The sequence below is a fragment of the Saccopteryx leptura genome, chromosome 1, assembly GCF_036850995.1.
Source record: "Saccopteryx leptura isolate mSacLep1 chromosome 1, mSacLep1_pri_phased_curated, whole genome shotgun sequence".
In the NCBI taxonomy this organism is placed as follows: domain Eukaryota; kingdom Metazoa; phylum Chordata; class Mammalia; order Chiroptera; family Emballonuridae; genus Saccopteryx; species Saccopteryx leptura.
Genome location: NC_089503.1, coordinates 8,131,163 through 8,156,543, shown reverse-complemented (window position 1 = coordinate 8,156,543; position 25,381 = coordinate 8,131,163). Strand labels below are relative to the sequence as shown.

Genomic DNA, 25,381 nt, shown 5'->3' with positions numbered 1-25,381 from the left:
ACTGTCTCTCCCCGTTTCCAGCTTCAGAAAAATACAAAAAAAAAAAAAATGTTCTGGAATAGATAATAGCAACAGTTTCACAACTTTGTGAATATACCTAAAGCCACTGAATTGTACACTTTAAAATGGTGAACATTATGAAATATATATTATATCAATAAGAGGCAAGGAAATGCGCTGGCCAGATAGCTTGGTTGGTTAGCATCGTCCCAAAGTGCAGAGGTTGCTGGTTCGATGCCCGGTCAGGGCACATGCAGGAACAGATTGATATTCCTGGCTCTCTCTCTTTTTCCCTCTCTTCTCTCCTTCCTCTCTCTAAAATCAATAAAATAGCCTGACCAGGCAGTAGTGCAGTGCATAGAGCATCAACCTGAGACACTGAGGACTCAACTCACCCAGCTTAGAGTGTGGACTCATCCGGCTTAGAGCGTGGGTTCACCAGCTTGAGCATGGGGTCGCCAGCTTGCGCATAGGATCATAGACATAACCCCATGGTCGCTGGCTTAAGCCCACGGTTGCTGGTTTGAGCAAGGGGTCACTTGCTTTGCTGGAGCCCTCTAATCAAGGCACATGTGAGAAAGCAATCAATGAACAATTAAGATGCCACAACGAAGGATTGATGCTTCTCATCTCTTTCCTGTCCTGTCTGCCCGTCCCCCTCTCACTAAAAATATAATAATAAGGCCCTGGCCAGTTGGTTCAGTGGTAGAGCGTTGGCCTGGTGTGCAGGAGTCCCGGGTTCGATTCCCAGCCAGGGCACACAGGAGAAGCGCCCATCTGCTTCTCCACCCCTCCCCTTCTCCTTCCTCTCTGTCTCTCTCTTCCCCTCCTGCAGCCAAGGCTCCATTGGAGCAAAGTTGGCCTGGGCGCTGAGGATGGCTCTGTGGCCTCTGCCTCAGGCGCTAGAATGGCTCTGGATGCAACAGAGCGACGCCCCAGAGGGGCAGAGCATCGCCCCCAGGTGGGCATGCCGGGTGGATCCCGGTCGGGCGCATGCGGGAGTCTGACTGCCTCCCCATTTCCAGCTTTGGAAAAATGAAAAAAATATATATATAATAATAATAATAATAATAAATTAAATAAACATGGGAAAAGAAGGCAAGGAAATGCAAAGATAACAGAAATTAATCAAATACATAAAGCTAAAATAGAGATTAACAAAGTTCAGTGATGCAACTACAAGTTGATGCTTCTCCTCATCTCTCTACCTTTCTGTCTCTCTCTCTTGCTTTAAAAAAAAAGTTCAAAGCTGGCTCTTCGAATAAGCTATTAAAATAGACAATCTTAAAAAAAAATAGACAATCCTCACCCTTGCCAGGTAGCTAAGCTGGCTAGAGTATTCTCCTGACATGCCAAGGTTGTGGATTCAATCCCTAATCAGGACACATACAAGAATCAACCAATGATGGCATGAATAAGTGGAACATAAATCAATGTTTCTGTCTCACTGGTGTGCTGGGTTGGCGCTTTATCCACTGAGCCACCAGCCAGGGCAAGAATTTATTTTTAAATGTATATTTTAAAAATTCTAAGGGGACCAGGTGGTGGCGCAGTGGACAGAGCATCGAACTGGGATGCAGAGGACCCAGGTTTGAGACCCCAAGGTCGCCAGCTTGAGCGCAGGCTCATCTGGCTTGAGCAAAAAGCTCACCAGCTTGGACCCAAGGTCGCTGGCTCAAGCAAGGGGTTACTCCGTTTGCTGAAGGCCTGCAGTCAAGGCAAGAAATAAATAAATAAATAAATAAATAAATAAATAAATAAATAAATAAATAAAATAGTATGCCTGACCTGTGGTGGCGCAGTGGATAAGGCGTTGGTTGACCTGAAACACTGAGATTGCCGGTTCAAAACCCTGCACTTCTCTGGTCAAGGCACATATGGGAGTTGGTGCTTCCTGCTCCTCCCCCCTTTCTCTCTCTGTCACTCTCTCTCCTCTCTAAAATATAAATAAACAAGTAAATAAAAAAGTAAAAAGAGTGTTTACAAAAAAAAAAAAAAGAAAGGTAAAGGTTTAAAAAAAGAAAAAAAAAAAGCCTGACCTGCGGTGGTGCAGTGGGTAAAAGTGTCGACCTGGAACACTGAGGTCGCCGATTCAAAACCCCAGGCTCTCTTGGTCAAGGCACATATGGGAGTTGATGCTTTCTGCTCCTCCCTCCCTTCTCTCTCTGTCTCTCTGTCTCTCTCTGTCTCTCTCTGTCTCTCTCTGTCTCCTCTCTTTAAAATAAATAAATAAATCTAAAACTAAAAAAAATAATAATAATAAAAACTCAAAGGGTTGCCTGATCAGGCGGTGGTGCAGTGGATAGAGTGTTGGACTGGGATGCGGAAGGACCCAGGTTCGAGACCCCGAGGTCGCCAGCTTGAGCGCGGGCTCATCTGGTGTGAGCAAAAAAAAAAAGCTCACCAGCTTGGACCCAAGATCGCGAGCAAGGGGTTACTCGGTCTGCTGAAGGCCCATGGTCAAGGCACATATGAGAAAGCAATCAATGAACAACTAAGGTGTTGCAACGAAAAACTGATGATTGATGCTTCTCATCTCTTTCCATTCCTGTCTGTCTGTCCCTATCTATCCCTCTCTCTGACTCTCCCTCTGTCTCTGAAATAAATAAATAAATAAATATTTAAATTAAAAAACCCCCAAAAAACACAAAAACTCAAAGGGTTAAAACAATTTTTAAGAAAAAGGCAGGATGGGGACCTCTCCTTCACAAGTTTAATGGTACCTATTGTACTGAAGGCATTGTAATATTGTCCCGGCGATTGTAACTAAGTCAATGAAACAACATAGGAAACTCAGAAACTGATCCAGGCTGGGATGGAAAGCAGATAGATATATGACAGAGACCGGAATGCAGCTCAGAGGACAAGACGGGCTCTACAATAAATAGTGCAGGGACAATTGATTATCTATGTGGAAGGTGACTTCACTCCAGACACAAAAATCAGTTCTAAGAAGGACTGGTTCGCTTAAATGTGAAAAAGCAAAAATTTAAAACTTTCAGAAGAAAATAGAGAAACATGTAGTGCATTAAAAGATTCCATCAACTGGATAAATGGTTAATGGCCATGAGGGATCATATTATGTTGATGGAAATGTTCTAAAACTGATTTATGCTAATGCTTGCTCAACTTGGCCAATTTTCTAAAAATTTCTTGAACAGTATACTTGAAGTGGACAAATTATATATATATAAAATATGCCTCAATAAAGTTATATAATTTAACTTTCAATTTTTAAATTCTTTTTTTTTTTTTTTTGAGATAGAGAGATGAGTCAACTCATTGTCTTGTTATTCCACTTGGTTGTGCATTCATTGATTGCTTCTCATACATGCCCTGACGGGGATTGAACCTGTAACCCTGGGATCAAACCCATGACCTTGGTTGGCACTCCAGCACGACATTCTATCCATTGCACCGCTGGCCAGGACTTTTTAATGTTTTTAAAGTTATGTATTTTTTTAAATCATTAAAAGAAAACCAAAAGAACAAGAGATTAACTAGGAGAAGACTAAGGATTAGTATCCAGAATATAAAAATAACTCTCCCACCCTGGCCAAATAGTTCAGTTGGTTAGAGCTTCGTCTAGAAGCACAGAGGTTGTCAGTTTGATCCAAGTCAGGGTAGATACAAGAATAGATCTTCCTGTCTCTCTCCTGCTCTTTTCCTTTCTCTCTCTAAAATCAATAAAATAAACATAAAACAAACAAACAAACAAAAACCCTTGCCTGACCTGTGGTAGTGCAGTGAATAGACCATCAACCTGGAATGCTGAGGTCACTAGTTCAAAACTCTGGGTTTGCCAAGTCAAGTCATGTACAACCAGCAACAACTAAAGTGAAGCAATGATGAATTGATACTTCTCACTCCCCCCTTTCTGTAAAGTCAAGAAATAAAATCTTAAAGGAAACAACAGCTTGACCAGGCGGAGGCGCAGTGGATAGAGAGTCGAACTGGAATGCCGAGGACCCAGGTTCAAGACCCCGAGGTTGCCAGCTTGAGCATGGGCTAATCTGGTTTGAGCAAAGCTCACCAACTTAGACTCAAGGTCGCTGGCTCGAGCAAGGGGTTGCTCGGTCTACTGAAGGTCCATGGTCAAGGCACATATGAGAAAGCAATCAATGAACAATTAAGGTGTCGCCACAAAAAATTGATGATTGATGCTTCTCATTTCTCTCCGTTCCTGTCTGTCTGTCCCTGTCTATCCCTCTCTCTGACTTTCTGTTTCTGTAAAAAACAAACAAAAAAAACCCCCAACTCCTCTAAATCAATAAGAAAAGAGAAACAACTCAAAATAAAAATAGTCACAGGGCCCTGGCCGGTTGGCTCAGCGGTAGAGCGTCGGCCTAGCATGCGGAGGACCCGGGTTCGATTCCCGGCCAGGGCACACAGGAGAAGCGCCCATTTGCTTCTCCACCCCTCCGCCGCGCCTTCCTCTCTGTCTCTCTCTTCCCCTCCCGCAGCCAAGGCTCCACTGGAGCAAAGATGGCCCGGGCGCTGGGGATGGCTCTGTGGCCTCTGCCTCAGGCGCTAGAGTGGCTCTGGTCGCAACATGGCGACGCCCAGGATGGGCAGAGCATCGCCCCCTGGTGGGCAGAGCGTCGCCCCTGGTGGGCGTGCCGGGTGGATCCCGGTCGGGCGCATGCGGGAGTCTGTCAGACTGTCTCTCCCTGTTTCCAGCTTCAGAAAAATGAAAAAAAAAAAAAAATAGTCACAGGTTACACACAGGTAAATAAAAACTTTAATGACCAAAAAATGGGGAAGATGGTAAACCCCATCAATAATTAGGGAAATGAGTATTCTAACAAGAATGAGATATACTTTTTCATTCATAGTTATGGCAGAAATTTAGGTTTTAACATTTCCCTGTGTCAGAATGTGAGGCAAAATAACTCTGTGGAGGTAGAGTAACGGGGAGTGTGGGGGCACTCTCTAGGAAATTTGATCCTGTGCTTCACTTCTGCCCCAGCACCTTCGCTCCCAGAGAAACTGTCTCATGAGTGTGTAAGGACACACGCAGAGAACACTCATTGCAGCACTGTTCATAAATAGAGGAAAACTGTAAACACCTAAGTGAGCATCCTTGGAAGAGAACACATAACTATGTTGTGATATAATTAGGTAATGGAATACTGCACAGTATAGTGAAAATGAACAAAAATTCAGCATGGAGAAATCTCTAAAACAATGTTGATCAAAATAACAAGCTGCAGCCTGACCTGTGGTGGTGCAATGGATAAAGCGTCGACCTGGAAATGCTGAGGTCGCCGGTTCGAAACCCTGGGCTTGCCTGGTCAAGGCACAGACAGGAAGCAACTACTACAAGTTGACGCTCCCAGTTTCTCCTCTCTCTCTTGCTCTCTCCTCTATCTAAAAGCCAATAAATAAATAAAAATTAATAAGTTGCAGAAGAATACATATATAGCAAAATACCATTTATTACAGTAATTTTTAGGGTATGTTTTTCTTTTGAGAGGCAGGGAGAGCCTGACCTGTGTTGGCGCAGTGGATAAAGCGTTGACCTAGAAATGCTGAGGTTGCCGGTTCAAAACCCTGGGCTTGCCTGGTCAAGGCACATATGGGAGTTGATGCTTCCTGCTCCTCCCCCACTTCTGTCTGTCTGTCTGTCTCTCTCTCTCTCTCTCCTCTAAAATGAATAAATAAATAAAAATTTAAAAAAAAAAAAAAAAAAAAAGAGAGGCAGGGAGAAAGAGTGACAGGAACACTGAGCTGCTCCTGACGATGCTGCAACCAATCAAGCTATCCAGCCAGGGCCTGATTAATCTGTGTTTAATGTAATCTAAGCAGCAAAAGAAGTGTATACTCCTTGACAGTTTTGTGTATTTAGATGGTCATAAGTTTTTTTGCCTGACCAGGCAGTGAGGCAGTGGATAGAGCATTGGACTGGGACGCGGATGAACCAGGTTCGAGAACCCGAGGTCGCCAACTTGAGCGAGGGTTCATCGGGTTTGAGCAGAACTCACCAGCTTGGGCCCAAGGTCGCTGGCTTGAGCAAGGGCTTACTCGGTCTGCTGTAGCCCCACGGTCATGGCACATATGAGAAAGCAATTAGCGAACAACTAAAGTGCCGCAATGAAAAAATTGATACTTCTCATCTCTCTCCCTTCCTGTCTGTCCCTGTCTATCCCTCTCTCTGACTCTGTCTCTGTCAAAAAAAAAAAAAAAAAAAAAAAAGATGGTCATAAGTTCCCCCACAGAGGTGGGGGTTATTTCTCCACCCCTATGATTCTGGATTTGGCCTGTGACTTGCTCTGAACAAACAGAATACAATGGAAATGATGCCATGCCAACTCTGGGCTAACCCTTTAAGGAAACTGGCAGCTTCTATTTCCATGCCTTGGATCCCAGCCACCATGCTGTGAGGAAGCCCAAGCAGTCCTGTGAGGAGGCTCACATAGAGGAGAGTGGAGGCCCCAGCTAACGGCCAGCATCAACTTGACAGCCATGTAGCGAACTATCTTGGAAGTGGATCCAGCCCAAGCTCAAGTTGCTCCTGATGGTAACCATACAAAGAGAGAGAGCTGTTCACTCAAGGCCTTGCCCCAATTGCAAAATGGTAAGGAAATAATTGATTGTTACTGTTGCAAACATCAAAGTTTTCAGGTGGTTTGTTTCACAGGAATAGATAACAAGAACAGTGGGCATTGTGTTTGGTTTTTGTCTCTGTTCCCAGGTCCAGGACCTGGTACAAAATAAGAGCTCAGTGAATATTGAAGTAGAGAAGAAATAAATGGATGGATAGATGGATGGATGGACAGATGGGGTGGATTGTATGTGGCTTCACTGCTCTGACAAAGGTCTCCCTAACGGGGCAGTTGAATTCTTGCATGATCTGCATTCAGCCTGCCTCCCTTATTCCCCATCATGTCCTTTGTGTGTGGCCACTTAACTTGTCTCATTCTCCCCAAATCTGCTTGTCTATTCATCCTAGCTTTCTTCTCTCTTTCTCCTCCTCCTGCTCACCCAGAAAATCCTTAGCACACACCTAAAGACACTTTCAGCATCAGCCATGAACCTGAGTGAGTCTCCTCCACTGGTCCATAAATTCTTGATTTTCGCCTTCTCCAGAGATGGACCCTAATTCCCCTCCCTTGAGCATCAGCTGGACTCAGTGTTTCACTTCCAATGAGTGGAATAAAATGAAAGTAATGGTGTGACACTTCAGAGACCTGGCCACAAAAGGCTCTCTGGCTTCCTGCTTACTCTCTGTCCTGGGTCACTCGCTTGGAGGTAAGTCAGCTGCAATGGCATGAAGACACTCAAGCAGCCCTGTGTATAGTCTCACATGGTAAGGAACAGGGGCCTCGCAGCCAAGAGCCACATGAGTGAGCCCCCTGGGAAGGCGACCCTCACCCCCGAGCCTTCAGGTGCCTGCAGCCCAGGCCAACATCTTGACTGCCACGTCATGAGTGACCATGAGTCTTTCTCAGATAAGCTGCTCCTGAATTCCTGACCCACAGGACAATGAGATAATAAATTGAGAGGGAAGCATCAACTCGTTGTAGTTGCTTCTCATATGTGCCTTGACTGGGCAAGCCCAGGGTTTCGAACCAGCAACCTCAGCATTCCAGGTCGACACTTTATCTATTGTGCCACCAAGATCAGGCTCCATTAGCATCTTGCCTGGACTGCGGCAAAAGCCTCCTAATGGGTGTCTCAGCCAACCCTGCCTCCCTAAAGTCCATTCACAACAATGCAGACAAAGGGGTCCTTTTAAAACAATAGTCGGGCCTGACCTGTTGTGGCGCAGTGGATCAAGCATCAACCTGGAACACTGAGGTTGCCGGTCCAAAACCCTGGGCTTCCCTGGTCAAGGCATGTGTGGGAGTTGACGCTTCCTGCTCCTCCCCCTTCTCTCTCTCTCTCTCCTCTAAAATGAATAAATAAATAAAAATAATTTTTTTTTTGTATTTTTCTGAAGCTGGAAATGGGGAGAGACAGTCAGACAGACTCCTGCATGCGCCTGACCGGGATCCTCCCGGCATGCCCACCAGGGGGGAATGCTCTGCCCATCCTGGGCGTCGCTATGCTGCGACCAGAGCCACTCTAGCGCCTGAGGCAGAGGCCATGGAGCCATCCCCAGCTCCCGGGCCATCTTTGCTCCAATGGAGCCTTGGCTGCGGGAGGGGAAGAGAGAGACAGAGAGGAAGGAGAGGGGGAGGGGTGGAGAAGCAGATGGGCGCTTCTCCTGTGTGCCCTGGCCGGGAATCAAACCTGGGACTTCTGCACGCCAGGCCGACGCTCTACCACTGAGCCAACCGGCCAGGGCTAATAAAAATAATTTAAAAAAATAAATAAAACAATAGGCCTGACCAGGTGGTGGCACAGTGAATGGAGAGAACAGCCTTGGATGCTGAGAACCCAGGTTCAAAACTCCAAGGTTCCTGGCTTGAGTGTGGGATCATAGACATGACCCAAAAGTTGCTGGTTTGAAGCCCAAAAGTTGCTGGCTTGAGTCCAAGTTTGCTGGCTTGAGCAAGGGGTCACTGGCTCTGCTGTAGCCCCCTAGTCAAAGCAATCAATGAACAACTAAGGTGCCGCAACAAAGAATTGATGCTTCTCATCTCCCTCTCTTCCTGTATGTCCCTCTCTGTCTCTGTCTCTGTCTCTCTCACTAAAATTTTTTTTTTTTTTTGCCTGAACAGGCGGTGGCACAGTGGATAGAGTATCAAACTGAGATGTGGAGGACCCAGGTTCGAGACCCCGACGTCGCCAGCTTGAGCGCAGGCTCATCTGGTTTGAGCAGAGCTCACCAGTTTGGACCCAAGGTCGCTGGCTCAAGCAAGGGGTTACTCTGTCTGCTGAAGGCCTGCAGTCAAGGCACATATGGGAAGGCAATCAATGAACAACTAAGGTGTTGCAACGAAAAACTGATGATTGATGCTTCTCATCTCTCTCTGTTCCCGTCTGTCTGTCTCTCTCTCTCTGAGAGTCTCTCTCTGTCGCTGTAAAAAAAAAAAAAAAAAAAAAAAAAAAAAAAAAGCCTGGCCTGTGGTGGCGCAGTGGATAAACCTTCGGCCTGGAATGCCAAGGTTGCCGGTTCGAAACCCTGGGCTGCCCTGGCCAAGGCACATACAACAAGCGAGCAATGAACAACTAATATGAAGCACCTATGAGTTGATACTTCCCAATCCATGCTCCCCTTTCTCTCCTGTCTCTGTAAAATCAATAAATAAAGTATTTAAAAAAAAATTATATATATATATATATATATATATATATAATTTTTTTCCCTGAATCCATGTTGCTAGAGGTTTGCCGATTTTATAGTAAAATCTTATCAAAATTTGACGGGGATTTTTGTGTGACAGAGACAGAGAGAGAAACAGGGGGACAGATAGGGACAGAGAGGCAGGAAGGGAGAGATGAGAAGCATCAATTCTTTGTTGCGGCCCCTTAGCCTCCTTAGTTGTTCATGATTACTTACTCATGTGTATCTTGATGGGGGGGGCTCTATCAGAGTGAGTGACCCCTTGCTCAAGCCAGCAACCCTGGGCTCAAGCCAGCAACCATGGGGTCATGTCTATGATCCCACACTCAAGCAAGTGACTCCGCGCTCAAGCTGGTGAGCCCGCACTCAAGCTGGATGAGGCTGTACTCAAGCCGGCGATCTCAGGGTTTCAAAGCTGGGTCCTCTGCGTCCCAGTCCAATGCTCTATCCTCTCATTATGTTTTCATTTTATTAATTTATGCTCTTTATTATTTCATTCCTTCTACTTTGGTATATTTCCCTGTTATTTTTAAAAATAAATAAAGATATTTATTTTGAAATAATTTTGGACTTACAAAAAATTACAAAAACTGTGCAGAGAGCCTGACCAGGCAGTGGCGCAGTGAATAGAGCGTCAGAGTGGAACTCAGAGGGCCCAGGTTCAAAACCCTGAGGTCACCGGCTTGAGCGCTGGCTCATCTGGTTTGAGCACGGCTCACCAGCTTGGACCCAAGGTTGCTGGCTCGAGCAAGGGGTCACTCGGTCTGCTGTAGCCCCACAGTCAAGGCACATATGAGAAAGCAATCAGTGAACAACTAAGGTGCCACAAAGAAGAATTGATGCTTTTCATCTCTGTCCCCTTCTGTCTGTCTGTCCCTATCTGTCCCTTTCTCTGTCTCTGTCACACAAAAAAACACAACACACACATCTGTCCCTTTCTCTGTCTCTGTCACACAAAAAAACACAACACACACAAAAACAAAACTGTGCAGAGAGTTCTGTATTCCTTTCACCAAACTTCTCTTAATGCTAACATCTTACACAACCTCAGACAGTTATTGAAACCAGGAAATTAACACTGATAGAGTACTGTTAGCTAAACTACAGACTTTATTTCGATTGTGCCAGTGGTTCCACTAATGTTTATTTCCTGGTCCAGGATCCAATCCAGAATTCCAAACTGCATGTAATTGCTATATTACATTTGCTATGATGTAACAATAATAGTCATTCACTGTTGTTTAATAAATACCCTGAACTTAGCAGCTCAACACAACAAGTGTTTATTATCTCACAGTTTCTGTGGGTCAGGAATTTGGGAGCTGCTTAGCTGGGTAGTTCTTGCTCAGGGTCTCTGATGAGGTTGTGTTCAGGCAGTTCTGCAGTTATCTGAGCTCTTACGTAAGACTGGGGGATCTGTTTTCAAGATGGCATAACAGGCCCTAGCTCAGGGGTCGGGAACCTTTTTGGCTGAGAGAGCCAGGAATGCCACATATTATAAAACGTAATTGTGTGAGAGCCATACAACGACCCGTGTACGTTATGCATTATCAATAAAAATTTGGTCTTGTCCTGGAGGACAGCTGTGATTGGCTCCAGCCACCCGCAACCATGAACATGAACGGTAGGAAATGAATGGATTGTAAATACATGAAAATGTTTTATATTTTTAACGTTATTATTTTTTTTTATTAAAGATTTGTCTGCGAGCCAGATGTAGTCATCAAAAGAGCCACATTTAAAGCGTCGACCTGGAAATGCTGAGATCGCCGGTTTGAAACCCTGAGCTTGCCTGGTCAAGGCACATATGGGAGTTGATGCTTCCAGCTCCTTCCCACCTTCTCTCTCTGTCTCTCTCTCCCTTTCTCTCTCCTCTCTAAAATGAATAAATAAAATGAATAAGTAAAATCTTTTTAAAATATTTTTTAAAAAGAGCCACATCTGGCTCGCGAGCCATAGGTTCCCGACCCCTGCCCTAGCTTGATAGCTCAGTTGGTTAGAGCATCATCCTGATGTGCCAAGGTTGCAGGTTTGATCCCCGGCCAGGAAACATAGAAGAATCAACCAATGAATGCATAAATAAGTGGAATAACAAATCGATATTGTTCTCTCTCTCCTCCCTTCCTCTTTCTTTGCAAAATTAATTTTAAGAGAGAGAGAGAGAGAGTGCGCATAACAGCAGGGGGCCTCAGTTCCTCACCATTTGGCTCTCTCCATACTGCTGCTTGAACGGCCTCACAACATGACATCTGGCTTTTCCCTGGGAAGTAAGGTTGAAGTTGCAAAGTCTTTTAGGACCTAAATTCAGAAATCACATTGTGTCATTTCCACAATATCCCGTTGGTACTCAGGTCAGCCCTATTCCATGAATATCAGGATCACTCAGAAGCCATCTCTTTTTTTTACAGGGTAAAAATTTCTTTTTTTTTACAGAGACAGAGAGAGAGTCAGACAGGGACAGACAGGAACAGAGAGAGATGAGAAGCATCCATCATCAGTTTTTCGTTGCGACACCTTAGTTCTTCATTGATTGCTTTCTCATATGTGCCTTGACCGTGGGGCTACAGCAGACCGAGTAACCCCTTGCTCAAGCTAGCGACCTTGGGTCCAAGCCGGTGAGCTTTGCTCAAACCAGATGAGCCTGCGCTCAAGATGGTGACCTCAGGGTCTTGAACCTGGGTTCTCTGCATCTCAGTCTGATGCTCTATCCACTGCGCCACTGCCTGGTCAGACTACAGTGTAAAATTTTTATATTTAGAATTAGCCAGCTCTGACCAGATAGCTCAGTTGGTTACAGCATCCTCTTGAAGCGCTAGAGGGTTGCTAGTTTGATCCCCAGTCAGGGGCAGATCAATGTTCCTGTCTCTCTTTTCCTCTCTCTCACTTCCTCTCTCTCTAAAATCAATACAATAAACATTTAAAAAACCCAAACAATTAGCCAACTGGACTCAGTTCAGATTATCTCAATTTTGTTGGCAACATCCAAAGCATCATCAGGATGCTTTTGAACGTCAGGAGACGGTCAAACACATGCCTTCTTCTCTCCATCAGGCCTGATCAGAGAGTTAACCTTGGCCATGTCAACGTCATAGAGTGTCTTCATAGCCTGTTTGATTGTTTGATGTAGTACTTATTGGGCATCCACAATGAACACAAGTGTATGGTTGTCTTCTGTCTTTTTTTGGGAGGGGGTGACAGAAACAGAGAGAGACAGAGCGAGGAACAAATAGAGCCAGACAGGAAGGGAGAGAGATGAGAAGCATCAATTTTTCGTTGTAACACCTTAGTTGTTCATTGATTGCTTTCTTACATAAGCCTTGACCAGAAGGGCTATAGCAGACCGATTGACCCCTTGCTCAAGCCAGTGACCTTGGGTTCAGGCTGGTGAGCTATACTCAAAGCAGATGAGTCCACGCTCAAGCCGGCAACCTCAGAGCCTCAAACCTGGGTCCTCTGCCTCACAGTGCGACGCTCTATCCACTGCGCCACCGCCTAGTCAGGCCAGATTCTTTTTTTTTTTTTTTTTTTTTTTAAATTATTGATTGATTTTAGAAAGAGGAAGGCAGAGAGAGAGAGAGAGACAGAGAGACAGAGAGACAGAAACATCAATCAGTTTCTGTACGTGCCCTGACTGGGGATCAAACTAGCAATCTTTGTGTATTGGGGTGATGCTCTAACCAAGTGAACTATCCGGGCAGGGCTCAATGTTAAGATTCTTAAAATTTTCTTGTTTCAATGGTTCTTTTTCTCTTTTCATTTCTTATCTGTATGTGCCTCCTCCCTTTTTGTTTTGGACAAATTAGGTAATAGCCTCTTTTAATTATTCCAAAAACCTAGTTCTTCATTAACCTATTTTTATCTTTATTCTTTTCCTTTTTGTGCTTTCTTTCTTTCTTTCTTTTTGAGAGTGACAAAAAGAGAGAGTGTGGGGAGGAGAGAGATGAGAAACATCAACTCATAGTTGCGTTACTTTAGTTGTTCATTGATTGCTTTCTCACGTGTGCCTTGACCAGGGGGCTACGGCAGAGTGAGTGACCACTTGCTCAAGCCAGCAACTTTGGGCTCAAGCAAGCGATCTTGAGCTTCAAGCCAGTGACCTCAAGGTTTCACACCTGGGACCTCAGTGTCCCAGGTCGACACTCTATCCACTGTGTCACCACTCATCAGGCGATTGGCTGATTCTTGTATGTGTCTTAGCCGGGGGTCAAACCCACAACCTTGGCTTATCTAGACGATGCTCTGACCAGCAGAACTGACTGGCCAGGGTTAGTTTTATTTTAATAATGGAAGAGTTTCTTGCTATGAATTCCTCTCTGATCATTGGTTGTAGGTCTTCACTTTTCATAAAATTACTGTATATTTTTAAAATCACTATCTTTCTCTCTAGTAATGTGTTTGACCTGAAATTAACTTTTTCCTGATACTAATACAGCTGTACCAGCTTTCTTTTTTTTTTTTTTATAGAGACAGAGAGAGACTCAGAGAGAGCGATAGATAGGGACAGACAGACAGGAACGGAGAGAGATAAGAAGCATCAATCAGCCCTGGCTGGTTGGCTCAGCGGTAGAGCGTCGGCCTGGCATGCGGGGGACCCGGGTTCGATTCCTGGCCAGGGCACATAGGAGAAGCGCCCATTTGCTTCTCCACCCCCCCTCCTTCCTCTCTGTCTCTCTCTTCCCCTCCCGCAGCCAAGGCTCCATTGGAGCAAAGATGGCCCGGGCACTGGGGATGGCTCCTTGGTCTCTGCCCCAGGCAGCTAGAGTGGCTCTGGTCACGGCAGAGCGACCCTCCCCCCCCCCGGAGGGGCAGAGCATCGCCCCCTGGTGGGCAGAGCGTTGCCCCTGGTGGGCGTGCCGGGTGGATCCCGGTCGGGCGCATGTGGGAGTCTGTCTGACTGTCTCTCCCCATTTCCAGCTTCAGAAAAATACAAAAAAAAAAAAAAAAGCATCAATCATTAGTTTTTCGTTGCAACACCTTAGTTGTTCATTAATTGCTTTCTCATATGTGCCTTGACCGTGAGCCTTCAGCAGACCGAGTAACCCCTTGCTTGAGCCAGTGACCTTGGGTCCAGGCTGGTAAGCTTTGCTCAAACCAGATGGGCCCACGCTCAAGCTGGCGACCTCGGGGTCTCAAACCTGGGTCCTCCGCATCCCAGTCCGACGCTCTATCCACTGCACCACCGCCTAGTCAGGCTGTCCCAGCTTTCTTTTAGCACTTGCCTGCTACTTTTCTATCCTTATGCATCTAGACTTTTATACCCATGTGTTTTATGTGTATCTTTTATAAGAGCATTTGGTGCTAATATATCATTTCATAAATAGTATATTAGTTAGCTTGGTATGAATTATGCTGTGATAAGTGTAGTAGGCAGAATAATGACCTCCCAAAGATGTCCACATCCCAATTATTAGAACCTATGAACATATTATCTCACACATCAAAAGGGACTGCAGAAAAATTAGGAATCTTGAGATGGTAAGAGTATTCTAGATTATTTGGGTGGGTCTAATTTAATCACAAGGGTCTCAAAGAACTCATTTATATATATTTTTTTAAGGTGAGAGGAGAGGAGATAGTGAGGCAGACTCCTGCATGTACCCCAACAGGAATCCACCCAGCAACCCCATCTGGAGCCGATCAATGCTCAAATCAATCTAACTATTTTTAGCACCTGAGGCTGATGTGCTCCAACCCAGCTATCCTTAACCCCTGGGGGTGACGCTCAAACCAATCGAGCTATTGGCTGTGGGAGGGGAAGAGGGAGAGAAGGGGGAGAGGGAGAGAAGCAGATGCTTCCTTCTCTTGTGAGCCCTGACTGGAAAAATGAACGCAGGACATCCATACACCGGGCCAATGTGCTATCCACCAAGCCACTGGCCGGGGCCTATAAATATTCTTAATGTGATAGGACTGTAGAGATAGAGATCAATGTTTGCCAGGGGCAGGGGCAGGAAAGAGGGTATGACTCTGAAAGGGATAATATCAGGGAATTTCTTTGGGATGATGGAATTGTTCTATATCCTGATTGAGGTGGTGGTTACACCAGTCAATGCATGTGATAAAATTTATAGAACTAGAAACCCAAACACTCTTTTTTTTAAGTGACTGCTTTGTAAAAACTGGTAAAATCTAAACAGGATCTGTAGTTTTGTTGTGCCAATGTGAGTTTCCTGATTCTAATTATACCGTAATTATGCAAGATGTTACAAATGGGGGCAAGCTGGGTGAAGGTAACACAAAACTTTTCCATGCTGCCTGAGTAGGCAGTGGCGCAGTGGATAGAGCATCGGACTGGGATGCGGAGGACCCAGGTTCGAGACCCCGAGGTTGCCAGCTTGAGCGCGGGCTCATCTGGTTTGAGCAAAGCTCACCAGCTTGGACCCCAGGTCGCTGGCTTGAGCAAGGGATTACTCGGTCTGCTGTAGCCCCACGGTCAAGGCACATATAAGAAAGCAATCAATGAACAACTAAGGTGTCTCAACGTGCAATGAAAAACTAATGATTCATGCTTCTCATCTCTCTGTTTCTGTCTGTCTGTCCCTATCTATCCTTCTCTCTGACTCTCTGTCTCTGAAAAAAAAAATTTTATTATCCATATTTTAGTAACATATGTGTGTTACTAAACACACATAGAGTCTAAGAATTTAGACTCTAAATTCTTTCAAAATCAAAAGTTAAAGGCCCTGGCCAGGTAGCTCAGTTGTTTAGAGTAGTGGTCGCCAACCTTTTTTGGGCCACGGACCTGTTTAACATCAGAAAATATTTTCACGAACCAGCCTCTAGGGTGGGATGGATAAATTTATCATGTGACCGAGACAAGCGTCAAGAGTGAGTCTTAGATGGATGTAACAGAGGGAATCTGGTCATTTTTTAAAAATAAAACATCATTCAGACTTAACTATAAATAAAACGAAAATAATGTAAGTTATTCTTTCTCTGCGGACCAGTACCAAATGGCCCACAGACAGGTACTGGTCTGTGGCCCAGGGGTTGTGGACCACTGGTTTAGAGCATCATCCTGACATGCCGAGGTTGTGGGTTCAATCCCTGGTCAGAGCACATACAAGAATCAACCAGTGACAGCATGAATAAGTGGAATAACACATCGATGTTTCCCCTTCTCTCTATCTCTGTCTCTCTCTTAAAAAAAAAATCAATTAAAAAAAGTTTAGCCTGACCAGGCGGTGGCGCAATGGATAGAGCGTTGAACTGGGATGCGGAGGACCCAGGTTCAAGACCCTGAGGTTGTCAGCTTGAGCGTGGGCTCATCTGGTTTGAGCAAAGCTCACCAACTTGGACCCAAGGTCGCTGGCTCGAGCAAGAGTTAGTCGGTCTGCTGTAGCCCCACGGTCAAGGCACATATGAGAGAGCAATCAATGAACAACTAAGGTGTCGCAACAGAAAACTGATGATTGATGCTTCTCATCTCTCTCTGTTCTGTCTGTCTGTCCCTGTCTATCCCTCTCTCTGACTCTCTCTCTCTCTCTCTCTCTCTCTGTAAAAAAATAAAAATAAAAAATAAATAAATAAAAAAATATTTAAACATTCTGCCGGGGTGGAGTGTGAGATGCCCAAAGCTGCCACTGCCAGGCATGGGCATGAAGTTCAGACAGGGTTAAGGGAATTAGTTCACCCACAGGTTTCTCAGTGACCCCTTACTGATCTCTATCTAGCCTTAAGTATGGGTATCGGGGAAGAAGAGAGGCGGAAAACAGCTGGCCCGGGGCCGTTCATTCACAGTTTTACTGAACGCCTTCTCAGCGTCAGATTGGGTCCAGAAACATGTCCCCTGGTTTATGCTTCAATGTGGGGCCCGAGCCAGGCGGCCGGGCTGAAACGAGGCTCTCTATTCCTCCGTGGTGTGCCTGGCACTAAGTTACCTTACCTCTCAGAAATAATTCAACTCTGTGTTTTAGTTGCTGTTTTCATTTTGCAAAATAAGGCTATTAAAAACAGCCATTGCCTGGGTAGTTGTGAGGAACATGTGAGCTGATTCGGTTATAGCCTCTTTAGTAACAGGTTTCCCGGGCATGCTCTGGAGGTGGCCGGAGCTACCCCTACTTTTCTGGGAGAGGCCAACAGCAAATACGTGAAGAGAACCAGACACACACAAAACGGTTGTCTGAGGGAGATCAGGCAGTAAGGGAGGCTTCAGCCTCCGGGAGCATGAAAGGTGGCCACAGGGATATCATGAAACCCAGAGGGACTAGAGACACAGAGACAAAAGACCCAAGGAAGGGAAAGATCCAGACCAGAGAGTCTGGGAGACCAAGGAATTCAGAGACACCCACAGAGGTTCAGAAATCAAGAGATTCCAAGATACACTGAGACCAAGAGAGAGCCAAAGACCTAAAGACACCCAGACACCAGGGAGTCCAAGAGGTCCAGAGACCCAGAAACACAAAGAAACCAAGAGACCCAGAGAAATTAAGAGGTCCAGAGACCCCGAGAGACCCAGAGACACCAAGAGTCTGTAAAACACAGAAAGGCACAGAGACCCACAGGTACCCAGACCCTCAGAGATTGGGAGTTCAGAGAGACCCAAAGAGATCAAGAAACTAAGAGACCTAAGATTATACTTTCAGGGATCATTTCTATAGTGGTTTTTTTTTTTTTTTTTTTTTTTTCTTTTTCATTTTTCTGAAGCTGGAAACAGGGAGAGACAGTCAGACAGACTCCCGCATGCGCCCGACCGGGATCCACCCGGCACACCCACCAGGGGCGGTGCTCTGCCCCCCAGGGGGCGATGCTCTGCCCATCCTGGGCGTCGCCATATTGCGACCAGAGCCACTCTAGCGCCTGAGGCAGAGGCCACAGAGCCATGCCCAGCGCCCGGGCCATCTTTGCTCCAATGGAGCCTTGGCTGCGGGAGGGGAAGAGAGAGACAGAGAGGAAAGCGCGGCGGAGGGGTGGAGAAGCAAATGGGCGCTTCTCCTATGTGCCCTGGCCGGGAATCGAACCCGGGTCCTCCGCACGCTAGGCCGACGCTATAGTGGTTTTTTTTTAAAGATTTTATTTATTGATTTTATGGTGGGGGGAGGCACAAGAAGTATCAAGTGTAAGTTGCTTCACTTTAGTTGTTCAGTGATTGCTTGTCGTACGTGCCTTGACCCGGCAAGCCCAGGGTTTGGAACCGGCAACCTCAGCATTCCAGGTTGATGCTCTATTCACTGAGCCACCACTGGTCGGGCTGTATTGGTCCAATTTTAGTAGATGAGCTGCCAAAGTGAGCACATTGGCAGGACTTTCGGCACAAGTTATTCCATTTCTTTCTGGGCCTCCATTTATATTACATACATACATATTTTAAGTCACCTGTCACTATCTCACACTTGTGAGGATGGCTACTATCAACAAAACAGAAAATAGCAAGTGTTGACAAGAATGTGGAGAAATGAGAACACTGAGCATTGTTTGTGGGAATGTAAAATGGTGCAATCGCTGTGGAAGACCCTTTTATTTTTCTTTTATTATATATTTTTTTATTTTTTATATTTTTCTGAAGCTGGAAACCGGGAGGCAGGCAGACTCCCGCATGCGCCCGACCGGGATCCACCTGGCACGTCCACCAGGGGGCGATGCTCTGCCTATCCGGGGCGTCGCTCTGTCGCGATCAGAGCCACTCTAGCGCCTGGGGCAGAGGCCAAGGAGCCATCCCCAGCACCCGGGCCATCTTTTGCTCCAATGGAGCCTCAGCTGCGGGAGGGGAAGAGAGAGACAGAGGAAGGAGAGGGGGAGGGGTGGAGAAGCAGATGGGCGCTTCTCCTGTGTGCCCTGGCCGGTAACCGAACCCGGGACTCCTGCACGCCAGGCCGACGCTCTACCACTGAGCCAACCGGCCAGGGCCGGAAGACCCTTTGATGTTTCCTCAAAAGATTAAAACTAGAACTACCAAACGAACCAGTGACTCCACTTCTGGGTACATAACCCAAAGGATGGAAAGCAGGGTCTCGACATACTTACATACCCAAGTTCATAGCCGTATTATTCACAATAACCAAGGTAAGGAAACAATCTTAAGTGTTCATGGATGGACAAATGGGTGAGTAATATGTGGTATATACATAGAATCAATATTAGTTAGCCTAGAAAGGGAAGAAAATTCTGACAAATACTACAGCAGGAATGAACCCATGGACATTATGCTAAGTGAAATAAGCCAGTCACAAAAAGACAGATATTGTCTGATTCCACTTACATGAGGTACTTAGAGTAGTTGAATTCATAGAAACAGAAAGTAAATAGGTTGCTGGCACCAGGGGTTGGGAGAAGCGGAGTTAGTGTTTCATGGGTACAGGAATCCAGTTTTGCAAGATGAAGAGTTCTGGAGGTGAACAGTGGTGTTGGTTTCACAATAATATGAATATACTCAAAACCACTAAACTTAAAAATGATTACGGTACTACATTTCAGGTTATGTGTATTTGACCCCTAGAGAAATTGGGGGGAAATGTCACTTGTCAAATGTGAGAGGTAACGTAGGTGCTGGCTGGCCGCTAGGACTGTAGACAGATTAAATGAGCCAGTGAAGACGCTGCTGGCGGGAGGAGCGGGTTGAGTGGGGAGGGGGTGGGCAGGGCAGCGGAGGCTTGGTGGCTTTAGGTCAAGGGTCCCCAAACTTTTTACACAGGGGACCAGTTCACTGTCCCTCAGACCCTTGGAGGGCTGGACTATAAAAGAACTATGAACAAATCCTATGCACACTGCACATATCTTATTTTAAAGTAAAAAAAACAAAATGAGAACAAATACAATATTTAAAATAAAGAACAAGTAAATTTAAATCAACAAACTGACCAAGTATTTCAATGGGAACTATGCTCCTCTCACTGACCACCAATGAAAGAGGTGCCCCTTCCGGAAGTGCAGCAGGGCCGGATAAATGGCCTCAGGGGGCCACATGCGGCCCACGGGCCATAGTTTGGGGATCCCTGCTTAGGTAAAGGCTTCCTCTACCAACTTGGAGCCCAGGGCCAGGCTCTCCCTACTGCAAAGAATCTTGGGAAGGGAATGTGGCCTCTGGGAATTCTCATTCCAGGATCATCTTCCCTCTGGCTCCCCAGGCCTTGGAATTCCTGGATCTGAAGAAAACACATAGACACACCTAGCGACCCTGCCCCAGCCAGGCACAATCAGTGAATTTTAACTAACCCATCAGTCACTTGTCACAGCCCAGACTTCATTCTGGGCGCACCTTGGCTTCACATTTGTAAAGAGGTGAGGAGGGGGCCCTGCCACCTTCCAGATCCTGAGGTCCCGCTGGTCTGCCTTCACCCTAATTGTAGGTGGTGAAGCTTTGGTGAAGTTTTTATCTTGGGAAGCTGGGGAGGCAAGTGGTGGAGGCTGGATCGACTGTAGGTAGAGGTGGGTGGGGATGGCCCAAAGCCCCACCCCCATGTAGGGTTCTGATTGGTGGAGGGCTGTAGGAGAGGCAGCTCTGAGGCTATATAAAGGCAGTAGCTAGAGCCTGCTGGTTATGCTGTAGGTGATCCCTGAGCTCAGGTGAGGCTTCTCAAGGGGGGGGGGGGGGAGGCTGGGTTGCTTGTGGGGTCCTAGATGAAGGCTCCCAGGTTGACCACCGGGTGGTGGGTGACACTTTTTCCTGAGTCTGTTAGGTGGTGTCTCTCTCCATAGCTTGACATGTTTGAGGTGGCCCCATCTCAACTTGCTTAAACCGGGTATTTGTATAATAACATCCCTCTTTCTGGGCCTCAGTTTCCCCTCTGTGAACTAAAGGGTGGCTGGTTCTGTAAAGTCTGCCACTTTGGTGCATGGTGAGGGGGGTGGTTATGAGTTAGGGGGCAAGAGGAGCATTCAAACTCTTTGGCTTTGGGGGTCAGACAGGCTCATTTTTGGGTGGCCATGAGTCTTCAACACTTGCTTCCGTGTTTGCAAAATGGGTCTTTGGTTATACCTACCTACCAGGATGAAATAAGATGATGCCCCTGAAGCATTTAGCACAGCTCTAGGCACTTAGGATACCCTCAGTAGTACCTGTTACTGCTGTTCATTTTTAAAAATTGTTTTAGTGAGAGGAGGGGAGGCAGAGAGACTCCCACATGCGCCCCCATCGGGATCCACCGGGCAAGCCCACTAGGGGGCGATGCTCTGCCCATCTGGGGCCCTTGTTCCATTGAAACCCAAGCCATTTTTTAGCGCTGAAGCAGAGGCCCTGGAGCCATCCTCAGCGCCTGAGGCCAACTCGCTGGAGCCAATCAGCCATGGAAGGGGAAGACAGAGACAGAGAGAAGGGGGAGGGGTGGAGAAGCAGATGTTCGCTTCTTCTGTGTTCCCTGACAGGGAATCCAACACAAGAAGTCCACAGGCTGGGCTGCCGCTCTACTACTGAGCCAACCGGCCAGGGCCAGCTGCTGCTGTTCTAACTCGGGCCCAGCGTGGAGTAGCAGGGCTGAAGATTGGAAGCCACTGCCTCTAGGATCTCTGCTGCTTTTCTGGCCTCCAACCCTACAGGCCTCCCACGTTCCTTCCATTCTGATCCCCCACGTCTCCATCTTCATCCCTCCACCTCCTGGAGGGCCTCTCAGACCAGCCTCACCTATCCCCGTGACTTGCTAGGAGCAAGGGGAAAAGAGCTAAGTCCTGGGGCTCCTTTCTCTACAGGTCAGCCATCCCCGCCCCAGCCCACCCACCCGCCCCCTATGAGATGAGTGAAGCCCAAGACTCTGCCCCTGTGGTTGCCATCCACGTGAAGCTGTGGGCCTGGAGGCAGCAGGATGGGGGCCATGGGTCTCGCCCTTCCCGCCAGCAGCAGGAGCTCCAGGCCTTCTTCTGCCTCCTAGGTGAGTGGACTTGAGGTCTAGCATGGGAAGGGCTTGTAAGGACCAAGTTTGAAACAGACATGGGGCCTGGCTTGTGCTGGCACAGTGGATGAAGCCTCCACCTAGAATGCTGACGTTGCCAGTTCGAAACCCTGGGCTGACCTGTGGTGGTGTAGTAGATAAAGTGTCTTCCTGGAACACTGAGGTCGCTGGTTCAAAACCCTGCACTTGTCTGGTCTAAGGCACATATGGAAGTTGAAGCTTCCTGCTCCTACCCCCTTTCTCTCTCTCTCTCTCTCTCTCTCTCACTCTCTCTCTCTCTCTCTCTCCTCTCTAAAATGAATAAATTAAAAAAATTAAAAGAAAAGAAAAGAAACCCTGGGCTTGCCTGGTCAAGGCACATACGAGAAGCAAATACTAAGAGTTGATGCTTCTTGCTCCTTACCTCCTTTCTCTCTCTTCTCTCTAAAATCAATACATAAAATCTTTAACAGGAAGAAAAGAAAAGGAAAAAAACCCCAAACAAACCAGACATGGAAGGTGGGATCTCAAACTTCCCATGCAAGGGTTTGAAGTCTCTGCCCCTTGCCTTCTCAGGTGACCCCAGTTTGGCAGGTGGTGGGGTCATGGCAGAAAGTGGGTTCAGTGGAGCCTTGGGCTTAGAAGCCTCTGCTGCCACTCTTGTCACATGGGAGGTGGGCAGTAACCCTTGGACGGCTTTCCCTCTCCACCCCCAGAGCACAGTTTCCTTCAGGAGTTCCTCTCCAGAGATCCCTGTTTCCAGGTTTCAGATAAGGTGAGGGGACACGGTGTGGGTAGAAGTTAGGGTCACTTGGGGAAGGTTGAATTTGTGGGGCTCCCATGCTGCTAATTCATTGGGTCCCCTGGTCTGGTGGAGGGAGCACCTGCCTTTTTAACTCTTGTCTCTACAGACCCCTCCCCACCATTTTACCCCTGTTTTCTAATTCGCACCAGAACTTCCTTGGGTGCAAATGGGTCTGGCGCAGTCGCCTCCCCTCCAGGGCCAAACTCGGACCTCTCCCCCTTTCTGTGTCTGCAGTATCTCCTGGCCATGGTGCTGGTCTACTTCCGGCGCGCCAGCCTGCAGCTCAGCGAGTACACCCACAGCAACCTGTTCCTGGCACTGTGAGCATGCCCGGCGGGTGGTGGGGACACTGCTCAGAGTTATGGGATGGGGCAGGGCAGATGCTTGTAACCTCTGCCCAGCCCCCCCCCCCTCTGTCCCCTGTGGCCAGGTACCTCGCAAATGATATGGAAGAGGACCTGGAGGAAGCCAAATGTGTGATTTTTCTGTGGGCCCTGGGCAAAGACTGGCATAGTCGGGTGGCAGACTTCTTGCGTCAGCGGGACAAACTATGGGCAAGGATGGGCTTCCGGGCCGTCGTGAGCCGCCAGAGCTGTGAGGAGGTGAGGCCCATTCTGGGGTGAGAGAAAGAGGTTGGCCCTCCCACCCCCACTTACTGTTTGCTCTACTCCTGCCAGGTAATGGCCAACGAGCCATCCCACTGGGCTTGGACTCGGGAGCGGCGCCCCCACCACGGTGGGGCTCAGAGGAGCTGCCCGAAGGCCCGGGTCCCCCTCCCCCGGGGCCCAGGCCTCTCACCACCCCACTGTTCCCTCTGTGGCTTGCCCCCTCTCTATAGTCACCACGGCCACCAACCCCACCCCCTGCCTGTCTTACTCAAGCGTCCTTCCCCAAACCCTGAGTGGTACCGCCCTCCTTCCCGTGCTTCTCTCTCAGTGGCCGAAGACCCCTGGGGGAGGGGCTTCCTCATGGTCCTGCCCCCACAGCTGCTTCTGGAGCCGGGCACCTACACCCTCCACAGTGAGTGGGACAGGAGCTGGGAGGCGGACTTGGGAGCCTGGGAGGCAGGTGTGGGGCTTGACACAATGAGAAGAAGGGACACCAGGCCTGGGAGCCAGCAGGACTGGGCACGTATGCCAGCTCTACCTCCTAGCTGTGTGGGCTTGGCAAGTTTCCTCTGGGCCTCTCTCTGTCCTTCCTCCAGTCCTCGCAGAGCCCACGCCGATGCCCTAGGCACCGACACTCAGGGTGAAGAGTAGCCCGCCTGCTTGTCCGCTGACCCAACGCTCCACTAGCTGTGGCCTCCCCGCCTCCTGTCTTGTTGGCCTCAAGCTGGCAGTGCTACCCAAGCCCCCTGTGCCCTCTTCCCAACCTGCAACTTGTACCTACTCTGACTCTGGCCCCCTCTAATAAACTCATGTCCACCGGACACCAACTGTGCTTAGGCCCTGGCCTGGCTCTTTGACCAAGGGTGGGATAGGGACGGAGTTGGGGAGACAGGGGACTGTCAGGTTCAGGTAGCAGTGGTTGGGACCCAGGAGCACAAGTTCTGCAATAGTTCTCCTTCCCATTGGTTGCGGTCATCTGAGCCTCAGTTTTCCCTCTATAACATCCCCTATTGGTGATGAAATCCTACACCGTGCAGATGGAATTGAATGACATGAATTAAATGGAGCCCTTAGAAGAAGGCCTGGACAAAAAAAAAAAAAAAAAAAACTCGGATGGAAAACAGCTCTATACTGGTTTAGAAATGCCTGGGCACCAGGTGTGTTTAGGAATAAGCCTTGGTTCTTGCCGTGGGCTGCTATCACGTATAATTTAGTTATGTCAAGTTTGGCCATGAGGGTTGGCAGGTGGGGGTGGGTATAAAGAAGGATCTTCTTAGAAAGACAGACATCTTTTGAAGTTCAAATTCCAGGTCCCTGCGTGATCCTGACATGTTATTTAATATCCTTCACTGCTTCATCTGTAAAATGGGTGTTAATCCTAGAAGGGTTTAGATTGTCTCGAGAACAGAGCTCAGCCCTGGCCTGGTAGCTCAATTGCTTAGAGCAGGGGTAGTCAACCTTTTTATACCTACTTCCCACTTTTGTATCTCTGTTAGTAGTAAAATTTTCTAACCGCCCACTGGTTCCACAGTAATGGTGATTTATAAAGTAGGAAAGTAACTTTACTTTATAAAATTTATAAAGCAGAGTTACAGCAAGTTAAAGCATATAATAATTACTTACCAAGTACTTTATGTTGGCTTTTCGCTAAGTTTGGCAGAATAAATCTTTTTTTTTTTTTTTTTTTTTTTTTACACACAGAGAGAGAGGGATAGACGGACAGACAGACAGGAACAGAGAGAGATGAGAAGCATCCATCATCAGTTTTTCGTTGCGACACCTTAGTTGTTCATTGATTGTTTTCTCATATGTGCCTTGACCATGGGGATACAGCAGACCAAGTAACCCCTTGCTCGAGCCAGCGACCTTGAGTCCAAGCTGGTGAGCTTTGCTCAAACCAGATGAGCCCACGCTCAAGATGGCGACCTCGGGGTCT

General features: G+C 47.4%; 1 protein-coding gene across 2 annotated transcripts in view; it reads left to right on the top strand.

Moving 5' to 3' along the window:
* The window catches only part of SPDYC (speedy/RINGO cell cycle regulator family member C), a 41,362-nt gene that overhangs the window by 3,183 nt on the left and 12,798 nt on the right, over window positions 1-25,381 (top strand). Inside the window, exons 2-7 of one of the 2 annotated variants that reach the window (XM_066357883.1) lie at window positions 21,854-22,032; window positions 22,749-22,807; window positions 23,072-23,157; window positions 23,268-23,439; window positions 23,515-23,857; window positions 24,042-24,277. In XM_066357883.1, the coding sequence (XP_066213980.1) occupies window positions 21,897-22,032; window positions 22,749-22,807; window positions 23,072-23,157; window positions 23,268-23,439; window positions 23,515-23,857; window positions 24,042-24,070 (825 nt within the window). In that variant the 5' untranslated portion in view covers window positions 21,854-21,896 and the 3' untranslated portion in view covers window positions 24,071-24,277. Of the gene's footprint in view, window positions 1-21,853; window positions 22,033-22,748; window positions 22,808-23,071; window positions 23,158-23,267; window positions 23,440-23,514; window positions 23,858-24,041; window positions 24,278-25,381 lie in introns of those variants that run through there. The other variant, XM_066357841.1, reaches the window with a different exon arrangement.